This window comes from Puma concolor, chromosome C1 (assembly GCF_028749965.1).
Source record: "Puma concolor isolate L17-30 chromosome C1, mPumCon1.1.hap2, whole genome shotgun sequence".
Taxonomy (NCBI): Eukaryota; Metazoa; Chordata; class Mammalia; order Carnivora; family Felidae; genus Puma; species Puma concolor.
Genome location: NC_141674.1, coordinates 131,820,138 through 131,836,898, shown reverse-complemented (window position 1 = coordinate 131,836,898; position 16,761 = coordinate 131,820,138). Strand labels below are relative to the sequence as shown.

Below are 16,761 nucleotides of genomic sequence, written 5' to 3'. Positions count from 1 at the left end.
AGGGGCATAGTGAAGTAGCAAGAGAAGCTATCGAGACTGCTACATGCAAACTGGAATGCCTTGGGAATCACATTTCTTCATGTTAGATAGTTAATTTGCCTTGAAGACAGGAAGTAAACTATGTAGGAATCAATTTTCCATTGGACTCTTATAAATTTCTCCCTATAGATAAAGCCGACCATTAGTTTTAAACAATAGGCTATACTTCCTTAATATAAAATACGTTTTCATTTGATATCTGGCAAAATGAAAGAAAAACCATGCAGAAATTAAAATATGGACACATTTATTTTGCTATGGAGAGTGGTATAATTCATTCATATATTTTTCTATGCTACCTTCTCAGACATTTTTTTTAATTTTTAGTTTTAAGTAGTTGTCTGATGTCCAATTTATTGAGCCAACTCTAATTGACAGATATTATTATTATGTAAATCTCCCTGCCACTTGTCCAAGTGCCATCCAAAATATAGTGCAGGGGAGAGGTATACAGGATATGAAGTGCTGATAGTAAGGCTTGTGTGATGTGACAATGTGTTCCTCAAAAAATTATGTAGTAGATATAGCATGTCATATGCCCAAATACAATGTTTATTTATTCCTTGGTAGATAGAAACACAATTTGTTCAGATATCCAGCTTTCAGCAAAGTTGATCCTTGCTCTAGCTCAGAGGTGAATCCTGATTTATCTAAAGTTCCCACACTGTCCAATGGGAATTTCTGTGATGAGAGAAATATTCTGTTTCTACGCTGCCCAATATAGTAGCCGTTAGCCTCATGGGGCTATTGAGTATTTGCAATGTGGCAAGTAAGACCGCAAAACTAAACTTTAAATTTAATTTAATTTAATTACTGTCAATTCATTCATCCATTCATTCATTTTAAAAATTACTGTGAATTTCACTTTAATAGACACATGTGGCTACCAGCTATTGCATTGGACACCCTAGCATAACCAATTATGATAATCCCATTGCCATTGCCACTAACTGGATTGACATAAGACATTTGGCAAAATGTTGGCCAACAGATGGGAAGAGAGTGTTGTTGGCAAATGATATTGTTACTGCCCCCATTAGACAATGCCTTTCCCAGCATTGTTGCATGGAACTGGGACACTAACCTTTTCATACCACGAATAATAATACCACGGCAGAGCAAGGATGCTCCTGCATGACCTTGAGACTTCCAGTAAATGAGATAATGAATTTTTCATATAGCTTAAGCCATTTTGATTTGTGTGCCATGTTATTTGCAGAGGAAGCATCATCACTCATAGAAAGCATCTTCTTCGTTACTCCATGAAATTGTCAGAGAAAGTATTATTTTTAATCTTCGAAATTAGAATAGGCTATTGTTGGAATTTTAATAAAGACAACTTGTATATAGCATATACATTTGATTTGGTAAAGTAGAGTACTTATGTAGTAACAACAATCATAGTAAAGATCAGAGTTGTGAATGTTTCCTATTGTCTAAACTGAAATTCACCTTAAAATCTTATGAAAGGGTAACACAAGTGAAACATATATGCTATTTTGAGGATAAATAAATTGAAATTAGAAGATGTTAATGAGGTCAGACCGCTCATTAATTATGGGGATATGTCTCAATCTTGGGTCTTTTTTTTCCCAACAAAATACTTCTTTTTTAATTTAGATTGGTTGTCTCTGTAATTATCCTTTTTGTTAGTGGCTTACAAGAAGAAAATAAAACTGAGCATTTAAGTATTTGTGTTTGTAATGGTCTAGTTGATTTTGTTTCCAACATATCGCTAGCTCTGTTAAAAGCAGTCCATTTTTGAGTCAAGAATGGCAGGAAAATGTCACATTGAAGAGAAGAACAATATCTACTTTAATTATATTAAACATAAATCAGAAAAAAGGGGATAATTGAAGAAGTTGGGTTTCAGAAAATCTATAAAAATAAAGGATATAAATGTGTGAAGTTGCATGCAGTGACTCACAAAATTTCACAGCTGAGAAATTGAAGAGACCTAACATTTACTACTATTAAAGGTAATTATTCAAATCATAGGTCTTACAATATCTGCTATTAGTTGCAAATGTTTAGGTAGAATTTAGAAAGTGTGCTTAACAATGGAAGCAACAATTTTGTTTTCATATCTTCTTGCATTCAGAGTAGGAACTGTTTTCCCTGGCCTTTGGGGGGGGGTGCATAAAACAGCCTTTGAACAGCAGCAGAGGCTCCTTAGTTTAGGCATTTTGTTTTTAGACCCTAGAATGGCTTGATGAGGCAGACTTTTTATCTCCTTTTCTAAAGGCATTTAAATATTTGATCATCTTTTGTCTGCAAAGTGTTTTCACTTCATTATGCCCTACATGAAGATAATGCAATAGACTAAAAAAAAAAAAAAAAAAAAAAAAAAAGAAAAAAAACCCACAACTATTCAAAGTTCTTCTAAGCTTTATGATTTTTTTTAACTGATCTCTGTGCCCAATGTGGGGCTCGAACTCACAACCCTGAGATCAAGAATCACATGTTCTACCGACTGAGCCAGCCAAATGCCCCCCAACTTTTATGATTTTATCATTTAATTGTATCATTATAAATTTAATGATCAATGTATTCAGATGATATTGGAATTTAAATCTTTTAACCCTTCTGTTTTACCCCTGAGAAGATTTACTAATTTAGCTCACAAAAAACAATTCCAAAATGCAAATGTGAGAATGACCCAAGTGAGACTGGATGGAAAAGGAACTGTTACTGTTAAGAAACTTATCTCTAGATATCACTAAGATACAGCAACACTGAACAAACATCTATTAAAAATTATAATAATTATGAAATTTTTATTCCAAAATATTAAACATTTTTTTGTAATGTTTATTTATTTATTTTGAGAGAGAGAACGCGAGTGGGAGGTGGGGCAGAGAGAGAGAGAGGGAGACACAGAATCTGAGCTGTCAGCACAGAGCCATACGCAGGGCTTGAACTCATGAGCTGTGTGATCATGACCCGAGCTGAAGTCAGACACTCAACCGACTGAGCCACCCAGTCGCCCCCCAAAATATTATATATTTATATAAATATGGTTTCTATTTTTATACTAGAATAGTGAAAATGATATAACACATGGCATCCATTAAACTGTTATTTTGTGCTAGGCACCAAACTAAGTTTTTTATGTGCTAGGTACAAAGCTTAGGTTTTTAGTTATCTCATTAAAGTCTTATGCAATCTGATGCAGTAGATACTAATCTTATCCTTATTTTACAAGTAAATAAACTGAAGATTAGAGCTAAACAATTCATTTACAATCATGAATAATAGTGGAAAAATTGGAGTGATTTGGGTTGGCCTTATTTGTTTCCCTTCTTGTACGGATCACCATCCTGTTTCTGCCATTGTCTAGTATTAGAAAACAGGGATTTCCCTTTTTTCTCTCATTTTTCTAATGCATACTGGAAAAGCAGGGCACCTGGGTGGCTCAGTCAGTTAAGCAGCCAACTTCGGCTCAGGTCATGATTTTGTGGTCCGTGAGTTCGAGCCCCGTGTCAGGCTCTGTGCTGACAGCTCAGAGCCTGGAGCCTGTTTCAGATTCTGTGTCTCCCTCTCTCTGACTCTCCCCTGTTCATGCTCTGTCTCTCTCTGTCTCAAAAATAAATAAACGTTAACGCATACTGGAGAAGCAAGTCAGCATCCTGTGTGGAAAAGAAGGGAAGATTCTGGGGGGGGGAGCGGGTGTGGAAGATCATGATCTCACTGTTTGTGAATTTCAGCCCCCCATCGGGCAGTGTGCTGATAGTACAGAGCCTGCTTAGGATTCTCTCTCTCTCCCTCCCTCTCTCTCTCTCTCTCTCTCTCTCTCTCTGCCCTCCCTGGCTCATTCTCTATGTCTCTCTCTCAAAAATAAATAAAGATTAAAAAAAAAAGAAAATCATTAAAATTGTTTATACTCAATTTCAAAGCATTTATAGATTTCCTAAAGCTCATACATTGTTGCTTTAGGATGCTAAGTTAAGAAACCCAGATGTAGCATTTATGTATCGATTTGGTAAGAATAGGGCCAGTATATTTGTTCTTCTCCTCCCCCTCCTGCCACAAATCTCTTCCCAGAGTACATGATGTTAATTCTAGTTGCCAATTCATTCATTTGGTGACACCCGTAATAATGATTTATTACACCACTCAGCTTCTGGGCAGGGCCAGATGTATATCACCCTGGTCATGCAACCCCTTTCTCTGTGAGTGTATAAACTTTCAGGGAATAGTGCCTTTCCTTATGCCTAGTGTAAATCACTCAGATGGTATTATAGCCCTATTTCCTTCTGTTTTGTCCTCACTGGATTTGGAAGCAAATGTGAAAACAGCTTAAAAAGTCATTTACCTGTTGTAAGTATAGCTGCTTAAAACAGGAGGGCCATCTTTTATAGTTATGAGATGTCACAATGACTTTATTGGGGAGACAGATTTAATCAATGTCACTGATGGAACTGTATTAAATAATTACACTTACTCTTTTGACTTTTTCTCTAGTTGGCACTTGAAAAAGCTATCCTTTTGTTCTGGATCACAGTGGAAATCTTTTGTTATAGTGAGAAAGTTAAAGGGTTTTTCTTTGTCTTCATTTATTTCTCCTTTGCCACTTCTTTTTTTTTTTTTTTTTTTTTAAATTTTTTTTTTTTTCAACGTTTTATTTATTTTTTTTGGGACAGAGAGAGACAGAGCATGAACGGGGGAGGGGCAGAGAGAGAGGGAGACACAGAATCGGAAACAGGCTCCAGGCTCTGAGCCATCAGCCCAGAGCCCGACGCGGGGCTCGAACTCCCGGACCGCGAGATCGTGACCTGGCTGAAGTCGGACGCTTAACCGACTGCGCCACCCAGGCGCCCCTCCTTTGCCACTTCTTTATACCTTTCAGTGTAGGCTTAATTTATACCAGTAGATGCATACTCATTGGATTAAATGCTTACATGTTAAAAAAAAAATTTTAAGTGTTTTATTTATTTGAGAGAGAGAGAGAGAGAGTTCAAGTGGGGGAAGAGCAGAAGGAAAAGGAGACACAGAATCCGAAGCAGGCTCCAGGCTCCCAGCTGTCAGTGGCAGAGCCTGATGCAGGGCCTGAACTCACGAACCATGAGATCATGACCTGAGCTGAAGTGTTGTAGGTAGAAATCTCAAAATAGATTTAAAAATTTGGAAATCAGTGGGAAATTTTGTTCCTCTTCCCATTTAGAGTCAAGAGAAAATAGCAGTGTAGGGACATATGGCTGATAGGACCAAAGATAACCTCCCCAAAGACTTCTGTGCTCTAGAATGGCATGCAAGCTAATAAATGGCACATAACTCATGAAAGAGTGGCTGAAGTTGAACAAATGAAGGGGTGTTTTAGCCAACATCCTATGCCTCAGTTGACTTCTCTTCTAATCAATGTTTTGGTACCACGTAAGATTCCATCATTCAGAATTTAGGCAAGCTCCTGGGGCAGGGGTGGGGTGGGGGTGGGGGGGGGGAGGTGGCAAAAAGATCCAAAATTGCCTGTGTTTAAGATTCTGGGTTTTTTTAATACATTATTAATTTGTATAAAAACAAAATTTTATTTTTGTATTCCAGGGTTGTGGATTTACTAATATTTAATTCATTCACTTAGTGTAATATCTGAAACTTATGAGTTAATTTGTAATTTTTACAACACAATGATGATATATGGCTTGATACCTGGATATTGCTAGTCAATTTATGTATCACTTCTGGGTTTGAAAGTTAACTTAACATATGATATTTAATGTAAATATACACTTTTAAATGACTGAGTCAGAATTGTGATATTCTGGTTATGACATACAATAATGTGTGATTACATCCTTTACCACCCAATTGTAAACTCCATGACAGTATTGAGAATGACTGCATCCTTAACACCTAAGAAGGTTTCTGGGTGTCAAATAGGATTGGGTGAATAAATACAAAAGTATATATATATATATATCAAAAATGTGACCCAATAAGAAAAAAATATATGAATGGTATAAGCCAAGTTTTCCTTTACTTCTTGTTTTACTTTCCTTTTGAAAGGTCAGGAAACTCACCTTGGGTATTTGTTTAGGTAAAAGAGTGTGCCTGACCTTTGGGTCATATGCCCTCAGAATGGTGCTGGATGAAACAGACTAATAAATTAATTTCAATGTGGTTAATAAGTAGGTTTACATGTTACAGTCCTCTAGTGACTTCTGAAGATTGTTTCTAACTGAAAGTAATGTCTCTAGTATATGAAAAGTGTGACTTGGGGTGCCTGGGTGTCTCAATCCACTAAGTATCCAACCATTGATTTTTGGATCAGGTCACAATCTCAGTTTGTGAGATGGAAACTTGCACAGGGCTCTATGCTGACAGCACGGAACCTGCTTGGGATTCTCTTTCTCCTTCTGTCTTCCCCCTTCCCCACTCATGTTCTCTCTCTCAAAATAAATAAATAGACAGTAAATAAAAAGATGTCTTCACTTTTATGTTATCTAGAAGTTGTACAATTATATATCATGCTTTCTTTTAAACATTTTTATTTATTTTTAAAATTTTTTAAATGTTGATTTATTTTTGAGAGACAGAAAGACAGAGCATGATCAGGGGAGAGGCAGAGAGAGAGGGAGACAAGGAATCCAAAGCAGGCTCCAGGCTCTGAGCTGTCAGCACAGAGCCCATCATGGGACTTGAGGTCATGTGAAATCATGACTTGAGCTGAAGTCGTACGCTTAACCTACTGAGCCACCCAGGTGCCCCTAAACATTTTTTTTAAATGCTTATTTATTTTTGAGAGAGAGAGTGTGTGAGAGCGGGAGCAGGTCAGAGAGAGAAGTTAGCAGAGGATCCGAAGTGGGCTCTGTGCTGACTGCTAGAAGTTCAATGCAGGGATCCAACTCACAAACCATGAGATCATGACTGGAGCCAAAGATGGGTCTCAGTTGATTAAGCATCTGACTCCGGCTTGGGTCACGAACTCGGGACTCATGGGTTCGAGCCCCACGTGCGGCTCTATGCTAACAGAGCAGAGCCTGGAGCCTGCTTCGGATTCTGTGTCTTCCCTCTCTCCCCACCCCTCTCTCTTTTAAAAATAAATAAAGACATTAAGGGACGCCTCAGTGGCTCAGTTGGTTAAGCATCCGACTTCAGCTCAGGTCATGATCTCATGGTTCGTGAGTTCAGGCCCTGCATCAGGCTCTGCCACTGACAGCTGGGAGCCTGGAGCCTGCTTTGGATTCTGTGTCTTCCCCTCTCTCCCCATCCCTCTCTCTTTCAAAAATAAATAAAGACATTAAGGGACACCTCAGTGGCTCAGTTGGTTAAGCATCCGACTTCAGCTCAGGTCAACGCTTAACCCACTGAGCCATCCAGGTGCCCCAAGCATACATAGTTTTATATGCATACATATGTGGCATTTTTATAAGGTAAGAATATCTGTATCTTGCACTGGATTCCCTGTATAGGCAACAGTCACAAATGCAAGAAAAAGACTCACTTTTTGTGAATCTCTTGAGAATTTGGGAAAGGAGGATGTGTATGCTTTAAATATGTTGTAAATAAAGGAAAAAAATCTACAATTTCTGATTGTCATGTTCCAACTCATTTTTCCTTCCAAGAATGCTCCCTATTCTGCTAAAGAAATGCTGAGTTTGAAAACCAATTGTGTATGATTGCATTTCTTCCCGTCTGTGGCTCCAGCCTCCCTCCCACCACAGCTTGCCTTCCTCAGGCTCTCTGTCCCAGGGCTACGGATCCATGTAAGTTCCAGTGTGCTGTGTATCCTCTGTGACCTCCTAACCTTTACAGAGACAGCTTTTTCTGCCTGAAATATTACTTCCACCTCTAGTCTCCAACTGATTAACCCTACTTGTCCTCCAGGATTCCTCTCTGGTGACCTTTGACCAGGACCCTGGGCAAATCTCTGTCGATGCACATATCAAGCTGCATTGAAATAATGTGCCTTTACCTTCTCTTTTTTTCCTTTACTGAGTTGCAGAGTTCCTTGAAATCATTTAGAAATTCATTCACCTCCGTAAGCTCACAACCTCACACAGCATCTAGTACATAAAGGGTCAATAGTCTTATTGAATGTGGACAGTTTTGATAAAAAATGAATAGTAGTGACCAAAAGGGTTTAATGAGTTTTCCTTTGTAGAGTGCATATATTTTTAAACAAAAGAAAAATATAAGCTGAAGGAACGAATGACTACTTTTGGAACTGATTTCATGCAGAAAGAAACCAAGTAGAAAGATATCTGGTAATAAAGGAACCTTCCTGAAGCCACTGAATGATTAAATTCCTATCACATAGTTGACACCTTCAGACTTACTCTCTCTTGAATCATTAATCATATGCCCATTTGAAAGTACCTTACAATTCACAGTTTTTGTAAACAGTACAGTTGAAGTTCATAGGAACAGATGGAATTTATATTTTGTCAGCTAACCTAGCAATATTCTCTTCTAAAATTTCAACTTGGCCTAATTCCACTTGCTTCCTCTCCTAATTGTTTTCTTAAGACCAGTGGTTTTCAACGGATCGTATGGTAGATACTGTGATGCTCCAACCACATGTCCCTTCAGAACTGGAGGACTCATTCTGCACTTGCTGTTTGTGCTGCTGCCTGATAGCTTCCAACTATGACACTTTCCTCTGCTTGCCCTCAGCTGGAGGGGGCCCGTTCACCCAAGTCTCACTCTGCTCTGAGGGCAGCCTACATTCATTAGTGGTTAATGGGGAACTAAAGGCTCTGCCACTTCTCATCCACCTTGAGACCACTCAGAAGGGCCACTCAAGTTTCAGAGGTTCTTGTGGGACTGAGTGACCTTTCCTGAGACTGTATCACAGTGCAACGTTTCCCTTTGCCTAAAGATGGTCTCACCATCCCTTGCCCCGAAAGGTGCCAATTCTAAGAGTGTTTCCCAAAAAATTCTGGCGCTTGTGTTGATAATAGACTCTAATGGACAAAAGTGCAGAAATTAGTTGGGAGACTGTTGTAATCCGGGGTATCAATTGGGATCACGGGTGATGAGAAATATTTGGATTTTGAATATATTTTGAAGTTAAAGACAACAAATGTTCTGATATATTGGGTGTAGTTTGTAAGAGAAAATGGGGATTCAAGGATGTTTCCACTTATGTTGGTGTAAGTGCTGGAAAATAGTGGGCATGACCTGTATGTGGGGCTGATATGGGGAGGGGTAATTGAGACTGGATTCATTCTGAAGTATGTTCAGTTTGAGATGTCAACTAGACATCCAGTAGAGACGTCAAGTAGACAACTAGATTTATAGGTCTGCAGTCTGTTGGAGCACTGTGGATAAGAGGTGTAACTTTAGAAGTCTTCTGCATATACTAATTTTTAAAGCCATGAAAATAGATGAGATATCCGTCAGAATGAGCATAAAGAAAAGAAGAAGACCAAAGACTGAGACTGGAAATGTTCTAATTTAGAGACTGGGGAGAAGAAGAAGAGCCAGCAAGGGGGGGCTGAGATGGAATGACCACTGAGGTAGGGTAAATCCCTGGAGAGTAAAGTCTTGGAAGAAATGTGGGAAAGTAGATAAAGAAGAAGGGTATGGTAATCTATTTCAAATGCTACCTACGGGTCAAGTAAATTGACTTTAGTTACTTTGATAGTGATCTTGATGACACCATTTTTAACAGGTGATGAGGAAAAACATAATGAAGTGAGAACATGTGAGAAGGGGGGAAACAACACATATTTTCAGTGTTTTACTACAAAGGGGAGCAGAATAATAGGAAAATATTTCACAGAGAAAGTAGAGTCTGAAAACAATTTTTTATAAAGAGATAACAGTCTACGCACATGTTGATGGGAATGATCCAGCAGAGTGGGAAAGTGATGATGTAAGGTAAAGAAGGGATTATTTCTGGAGCAATGAGCTTGGGCTGAGCAAGAGACAGGGTTTACTATAGAAATGAAGATAGCGACATCAAGTGTGAGTATAACAGTATAGTAAAACTAGTAAATATTTTTCATGTGTTGGAAATAAAGCCAGTGTACACAATTAAAGTGTTATTTCTGGTGCTGTGCTTACAAGTTATAGGCTGAAATAGTCTCTATGATTTTGTTAGCTATACAAAATGTACAATATATTCAAATAAGCCATCTGATTTTTTAAAGTATAAAGTGAAAGAATGTTAAAGATGGAATATTTTAAATTTTTTGGCAGTATTATAATTTTAACATAGCTAAATGATAACCTATCTTCTTAATATGTAATAGGTACAAACCCAAACCTTGTATGTGTCATTAGAAATGTAACTGTGAATAAAGTGTGTCTTTTCCTATATACTAGTATAAGGCAAACACTATAAAGCTCATACTAATGGAGAAAATGTTGGAAAATATACCTAGGAAAAATAAATATTGCTAATATTTTTTTCAGTAATATTAACAAATGGGACAATAGAATGTTATGTTTAAAGCTAGACCTTTGTGTCATATATCACACAAAAAGTACTTAAATGACTGTTTAGAAGATAATATATTCCCAAGAATGGAAATTTAATATGAAAACAAATTATAAAAATTAGTTAGTGTCTCTCATATATCCTGATTTGACTAATTAGTTTTATGTAATCCATTAAAACATCAGTCAGATTACGGTAGCAAATTTGGTAGCATTGGATCATACTACTTACAAATAGGAGCATCTGGCAACAATTAACCTAAGAGGCAATTTTCTTTTCCATAGTTATTATCCACATAAGTTTAAACTCAATTTATGTTATTATTTATATTTATTCAGAGGCAGACTACATGTAAACATGCCCTTCTCTTCTAACTCTCCCTCATCTGTAAAAAAATTCTACTTCAGTTATGGTCTTTGCCCATTTCTCATTTGGATTAAATTTTCTCCATTATCGGTTTGCTGGAAAAAAAAATCTCAGTTACTGTCACTTGCACCAGAGGTGAATGACTACCATTATTAAGTGAAGGGATATTTGTTGCAGCATAAATGCCCCATTTGTTAGACAAAGCAATCTGGTCATCCCAAGATCTACCTCTTCTGTCACCATAGAAAAGCTGGGGCTCTGAGAAAGGGAAACAGGAGCTAATGCTTTACAGGTGACATAAAATTTGCAGTTGGTCTTGACCCGTGCAATGTCAACCCATATCCTTATGTAGATCAACTCCAATCAATTTGTTTGTGTGAGTTTCTGTAAGAGCAAGTGCCCCTTAAGTAACCAAATTCTTGGTTATTTATTCTTTGTCTTGCATGTGGTACAATTGTTTCTGCAACTGCTAGTAAGCAAGGAAGAGTGGTTAACATTATGGTAAACTGAGATGTCTGAACTCTGAGAATTTTTGTTTCCTAAGAGGTCTTGGTGAGTAGAAGTTACACTTATCATTGTAGAAACAGAGATCTATCTATCTATCTATCTGTCTATCATCTCTCCTCACATATATGATACCCCTGCGGAGGCACTTCCCCAATCTTTTATTTTTAAGAATCCCTGATTACAAAGGTCCACCATTACTAAGCACAAAGAGAAATGGATGCTTGCATTCTAGGCTGAGCACTTTATGTAAAAAAAAAATAATGAATAAATAAATAAATAAATATTAAAAATCTATTTTTTGACTATTTGTGTGATGAGTATTCAAAATACATCATTTCAGATTATTGGATGAATTTTGTATTAAGTCTTTAAGACATTGGTTTTTGTTTAATCCTTTAGTCATGTTTCTTTTAATTGAAAAGTTTCGTTACAATTGAAAAGTCCTTTTAAAATAACACCATACTTTTCTTACCACTGCTGCATGGTCAAACACTGTCAGGCTTCTGGTCTCAGGGCATGTCAACAAGAAAAGAAACACAGAAAATGCTACTCTGTTGGTATGGTGAAGCATTTATCTATAGGCCCTGAGCAAGCAATCCCAAGTCTCTTCTTTGTTTTACCATTTTTGTAGACTTCCCACTCAAACTAGAGCTTCTTACTCACTGGATAATCTAAATGAGTCATTAATTATATTTGCTTCTTCAATATATAGAAAGCAAGAAGAAGATGATGAAGTTGGGTATATAGCTTGGGTATATAGCTGTTTTTTAAGCAACAAGGCAAAGTTTAAATTACTTACTGCCATTAACATTGAAGACAATGTTGAGTTGGAATTGTATCCCTTAAATAAAATAGCCTACAAAAAGAATTCTATACTTTGCTAAAACATATCTCCAACATCTATTTAGACTGATAGCTAGGGCTATTTTGTTGGTCTCAAAGGCTCATGATAAGCTCTAAAGCTTGTGTAAATTTGTGGGCATAGGCGTGTGTGTGTGTGTGTGTGTCTGTATACATGAATACATCCACTAGCATTTGAAATAAAAACTTCTATCACTCAACCATATAACTCAAATAATATGTATAATAGGAAGCCACCATATGGAAGATTCACACACTGTGGGGTATAAACATCAAACCCAATGTCTTGAAATATTTAAAGCCATATGTGGTAACAAATGTTTGCATCAGTAACCTGGATGTAAACTGAATTTTTGGTGCAGTATTCATATCCCCTGGCTTAATTAACCTGTATTATATTTCTCTAAATTTGACAATATGAAAATTTATGAGTGCATTTTAATGATTTCTCATGTACTTTCCTATAAGTTTCCTATATTTCAGTAACAATATGAACTCAAATTCTTTGGCAGATCACATTTGTTCCAACTGGAAATAAAAATGTGTTCTGGTTTGGGAAAGGCAAGTTGGGTTTGGGACTGAGATGTAATCAGATGATTTTTGACCATGGTTCATGAAACCTTCATTCCCTCTGGTGAAAACCCAGCATGATAAATTGAATCTTGGGACATGGAAAGTCCCATCACATTATGAATTCTGTTGATAGAATGCTGATGACAAAGAGGTTACAGATTATTTAATTAGCACAATGAGAGCTTTTCAGATTATAAATTTATGGAAATATTTTAAACTAAGCCCTATTTTTATGAAATTTGCTGTTCCTTCACAAATATAAAAAAAAATAGGACAAAGAACTGCAAAAGACCAATGCAGCTCTAAAAAAGCTGTAGGCAGCCCAGCAGAGAGCTGTAGGGCAAAAATTGCCTATAGAGAAGTATTGTGTAGAGAAATCAACACGAGGCCCTAATATGCTAATCATGCTCAGTCATTGGCTGGGGGCTGCCTAGGGAGAGTGTGTATCTGACTCAAATACTGTAATGGATCCCAGAGGTAGACAACTTAGGCTGTTATCTGACTGAACACTATGCAACAGCTTCATTCTTTTTTTATTTAAAAACATATTTTTAATGTTTATTTTCGAGAGAGAGACAGAGTGTGGGCAGGGGGAGGGGCAGAAAGAGAGGGAGACACAGAATCCGAAGCAGGCTTCAGGCTCTAAGCTGTCAGCACAGAGCCTGATGTAGGGGCTCAAATCCACGAGTGGTGATATGATGACCTGAGCCGAAGTCAGACACTCAACCGACTGAGCCACCCAGGCGTCCCCAACAGGTTCGTTCTTAAAGGTATTTCTGAGAGGTACACATTTATTGATTCCACATTAGTAAATACCAGATTTTTAAAAATGCCATTCATAATAACAACAAAAATTATATGTAATAATGACAATAAAGTCCTGTAAGAATTTAAGAAAAAAACATAAAACTATGGAAATAATAATAGAATAACTAAATTCAGAAGTATACAATGATTATGGATGACAATAGTCCATATAAATAATTACTCTACAACGTCAGTGAAATTCTAGTTGATAGCTTAGAAAGATTTTTTTAAATATTTACGAAATATAAGATCTTAAGATATCCAAGACATTCATGAGAAAGATTAACAAAATGAGGAGGCTTATCCTACCAAATATCAAGGCTTATTATAAAGCTGTAATAAATAAAAAAGATAAAAGTCATAGGTCTGCTGGGTGGTAGGGTCAGTGCTTCGAGAGAACATCCCCACAGGGAGACCCGGAAGAGGCTGGCCCCGGAAGAGGCTGGCTGGGCTGCTGAGCCTACTGGGCCAGACAGTAAGAGGCCAGCAGGAAAAACAAGATTCCAGCAGAGACATCAGCTAAAGTGGGTAACTCTAGCCCTAGGAAGACCAGCCCTTAAAAATTGTGGGAGGAATCAGTTCCTGGCTAATGCAAGTCAGAGTCAGAAAGCCAATCAGACAGAGGCCTAGATGTAAAGTTCAGTACTGAGGATCTTAAAGCACAGTCCAAGCAGACTGGGATGCTGGGATGGTGTTTGAAACTACCAAGACAGGCCTGGAACTTCCTTCCAGCCATGAAGCTGGAGGGAGAAGACTTCTTCTACCATAGCAACTGCAAAAAGCCAGGCATCACAGAACTTGTGAAGCATGAAGGAGGCTTACCCAGACCACACACATTTTGAGAAAAACAATCCCCATTATGACCCATACAGCAAAGAAGACAATCCCAAATGGTCCTTGGTAGATGTACAGTTTGTTCCAATGATGAAGCATTTCATTACCCTGGCTGAGCTCAAAACTCATCACCAAGCCCTTAAAAAATATGGCTCTCTTAGAGAGGCAAACCATAAAAGAGACTCTTAACTACACAGAACAAACTAAGAGTTGCTGGAGGGGAGGTGGGTGTGGGATGGGCTAAATGGGTGATGGGGATTAAGGAGCGCACTTGTGATGAGCACTGGATGTCGTATGTATGTGATGAATCACTAAATTATACTCCTGAAACTAATATTACACTATATGTTAACTAACTGGAATTTAAATAAAAACCCGAAACATTAAAAAAATATATGTATGGCTCTCTTTACTCGCCAGAGACTCTCAATTCATCCCCTGACTCTAGAGGAGTTTGATTTTATTTTGAACCTGGAGAAAAAGGAACCAAGTTAACTGGGATACTATTGCTGAAATGTGCAAAACATTACTCCAAAGAAGTTAAGCTTTTAGAAGACAAAAGAAGGTGTAAGGAGGCTTGCTTATTATGTTCACCTGGGATTGTATACATGGGTGGTTTTCATGTACCTTTTTCAATAAAACATTAATATCAAAAAAAAAAGAAAGTAATACACTGAAGAACTTAAAAATAAACCTATCAATATATCATATCTTAATAAATAAATGTGTAAAGGATGGTTTCATCATTTAGTGTTACCAGATAAGTGATTTCATTGCATATAGTTTTAGGAAGGAAATGGAGCCATATTCTATGCCATACTTAAAAATCAAATACAAGTGACATCACCAAGATGGCTACATCTTGGCTGTTCCTGACTTTGATCTCTCTCACAAGAAGAAGAGTTAATATCTACTGAGGAACAAGACACTGCCGAAACAATCCTAAATCACAGGGGTGAGGCTGAAGCATCCCCCACACCTCAGAAACAAGACGGATTGCACTAGAAGGGAAGGAGAAGAGGCTACACTTTGACCACATTGCCCTTTCCCCAGCCTGTGCAGACCATGCAGTGAACTCAAAGGAGTCTTTAGTTCCTCTGGTGGGAAATGAAAACCCAGGGGGAACAGCTAGCCTTCCCAAGCATGTGGGTCACTTTGTGGGAGTTTCTACTGGATCTTGCACCACAGACATTGCGGGGGAATCTGTGGTAAGTTTATATCAGACAAAATATACTAAATTTTTTTTAACATTTATTCATTTTTGAGAGACAGAGAGACAGAGTGTGAGCCAGGGAGGGGCAGAGAGTGAGAGAGACACAGAATCCGAAGCAGGCTCCAGGCTCTGAGCTGTCAACACAGAGCCTGATGTGAGGCTTGAACTCATGAACTGTGAGATCATGACCTGAGCCAAAGTCAGATGTTTAACCGACTGAGCCACCCAGGCGCCCCCAGACAAAATATACTTTAAACTAAAATGGAAAAAAGAGGCAAAACCAAGGTATAATGATAGGAGGGTCAATAACAAGAAGCTATAATAATTGTCAATATCTATGTTCCCAACACTGGAGCACCTAAATATTTAAAGCAAAGTTAACAAAGTTAAAAGGAGAAATAAAGAAATACAATGAGAATTGGGAACTTTAGTACCTCAGTCTCAACAATGGATAGACCATAACCAGTCAGTTAAACAATAAGGAAACTGTGGATTTGAGCAACACTGTAGACCAAAGGACCTAACAGACATATCCAGAGCATTCGAGCCAGCAACAGCAGAATATGTGTTCTTCTCAAGTGCCCATGGAACATTTTCTACGATAGATCATATGTTAGGCCATAAGACGTGTCATAGCAAATTCAAAATTGAAATTATACCAAGCATCTTCTCTGACAACAATGGCATAAGTCTAGAAATCAATAAAAGAAGAAAACTAAAAAATTCATGAACACATGGAAGATAAACATTTCCTTGAATAACCAATAGATCAAAGAAGAAATTACAGGGGAAATTAAGAAAAAATTGAGACAAACAAAAATGGAAACACAACATACCAGACCTTATGGGCTACAGTGAAAGCAGTTTTAAGAGAGAAATTCATAGCAATGAATATCTACATCAAGAAGCAAGAAAGATCCCAAATAAACCACCTCACTTTATGTCTTAAGGAACTAGAGAAAGAATAACAAACTGAACCCTAGGTTAGCAGAAGGCAATGGGGTAATGGGAGGGAGAACTTGAAAAAGGTGATCAAAAGCAACAATCTTCCAGTTATATAACAAATAAGCATAGAGATGAATGTACAAGATGATGACTATAGATAACACTGCTGTATGATACATAGAGAAGTTGTAAGAGAGTAAAACCTAAGATCACAAGGGCATTTTTTCCTTTC

General features: G+C 37.6%; 1 protein-coding gene across 1 annotated transcript in view; it reads left to right on the top strand.

The window, feature by feature from the left end:
* The window catches only part of LOC112865816 (thymocyte nuclear protein 1-like), a 28,064-nt gene extending 13,198 nt beyond the window's left edge, over positions 1–14,866 (top strand). Inside the window, 3 exon segments of the mRNA XM_025928870.1 lie at positions 14,134–14,342; positions 14,344–14,538; positions 14,770–14,866. Of these exon segments, the coding sequence (XP_025784655.1) occupies positions 14,134–14,342; positions 14,344–14,538; positions 14,770–14,866 (501 nt within the window).
* Positions 14,867–16,761: the final 1,895 nt, after the last annotated feature.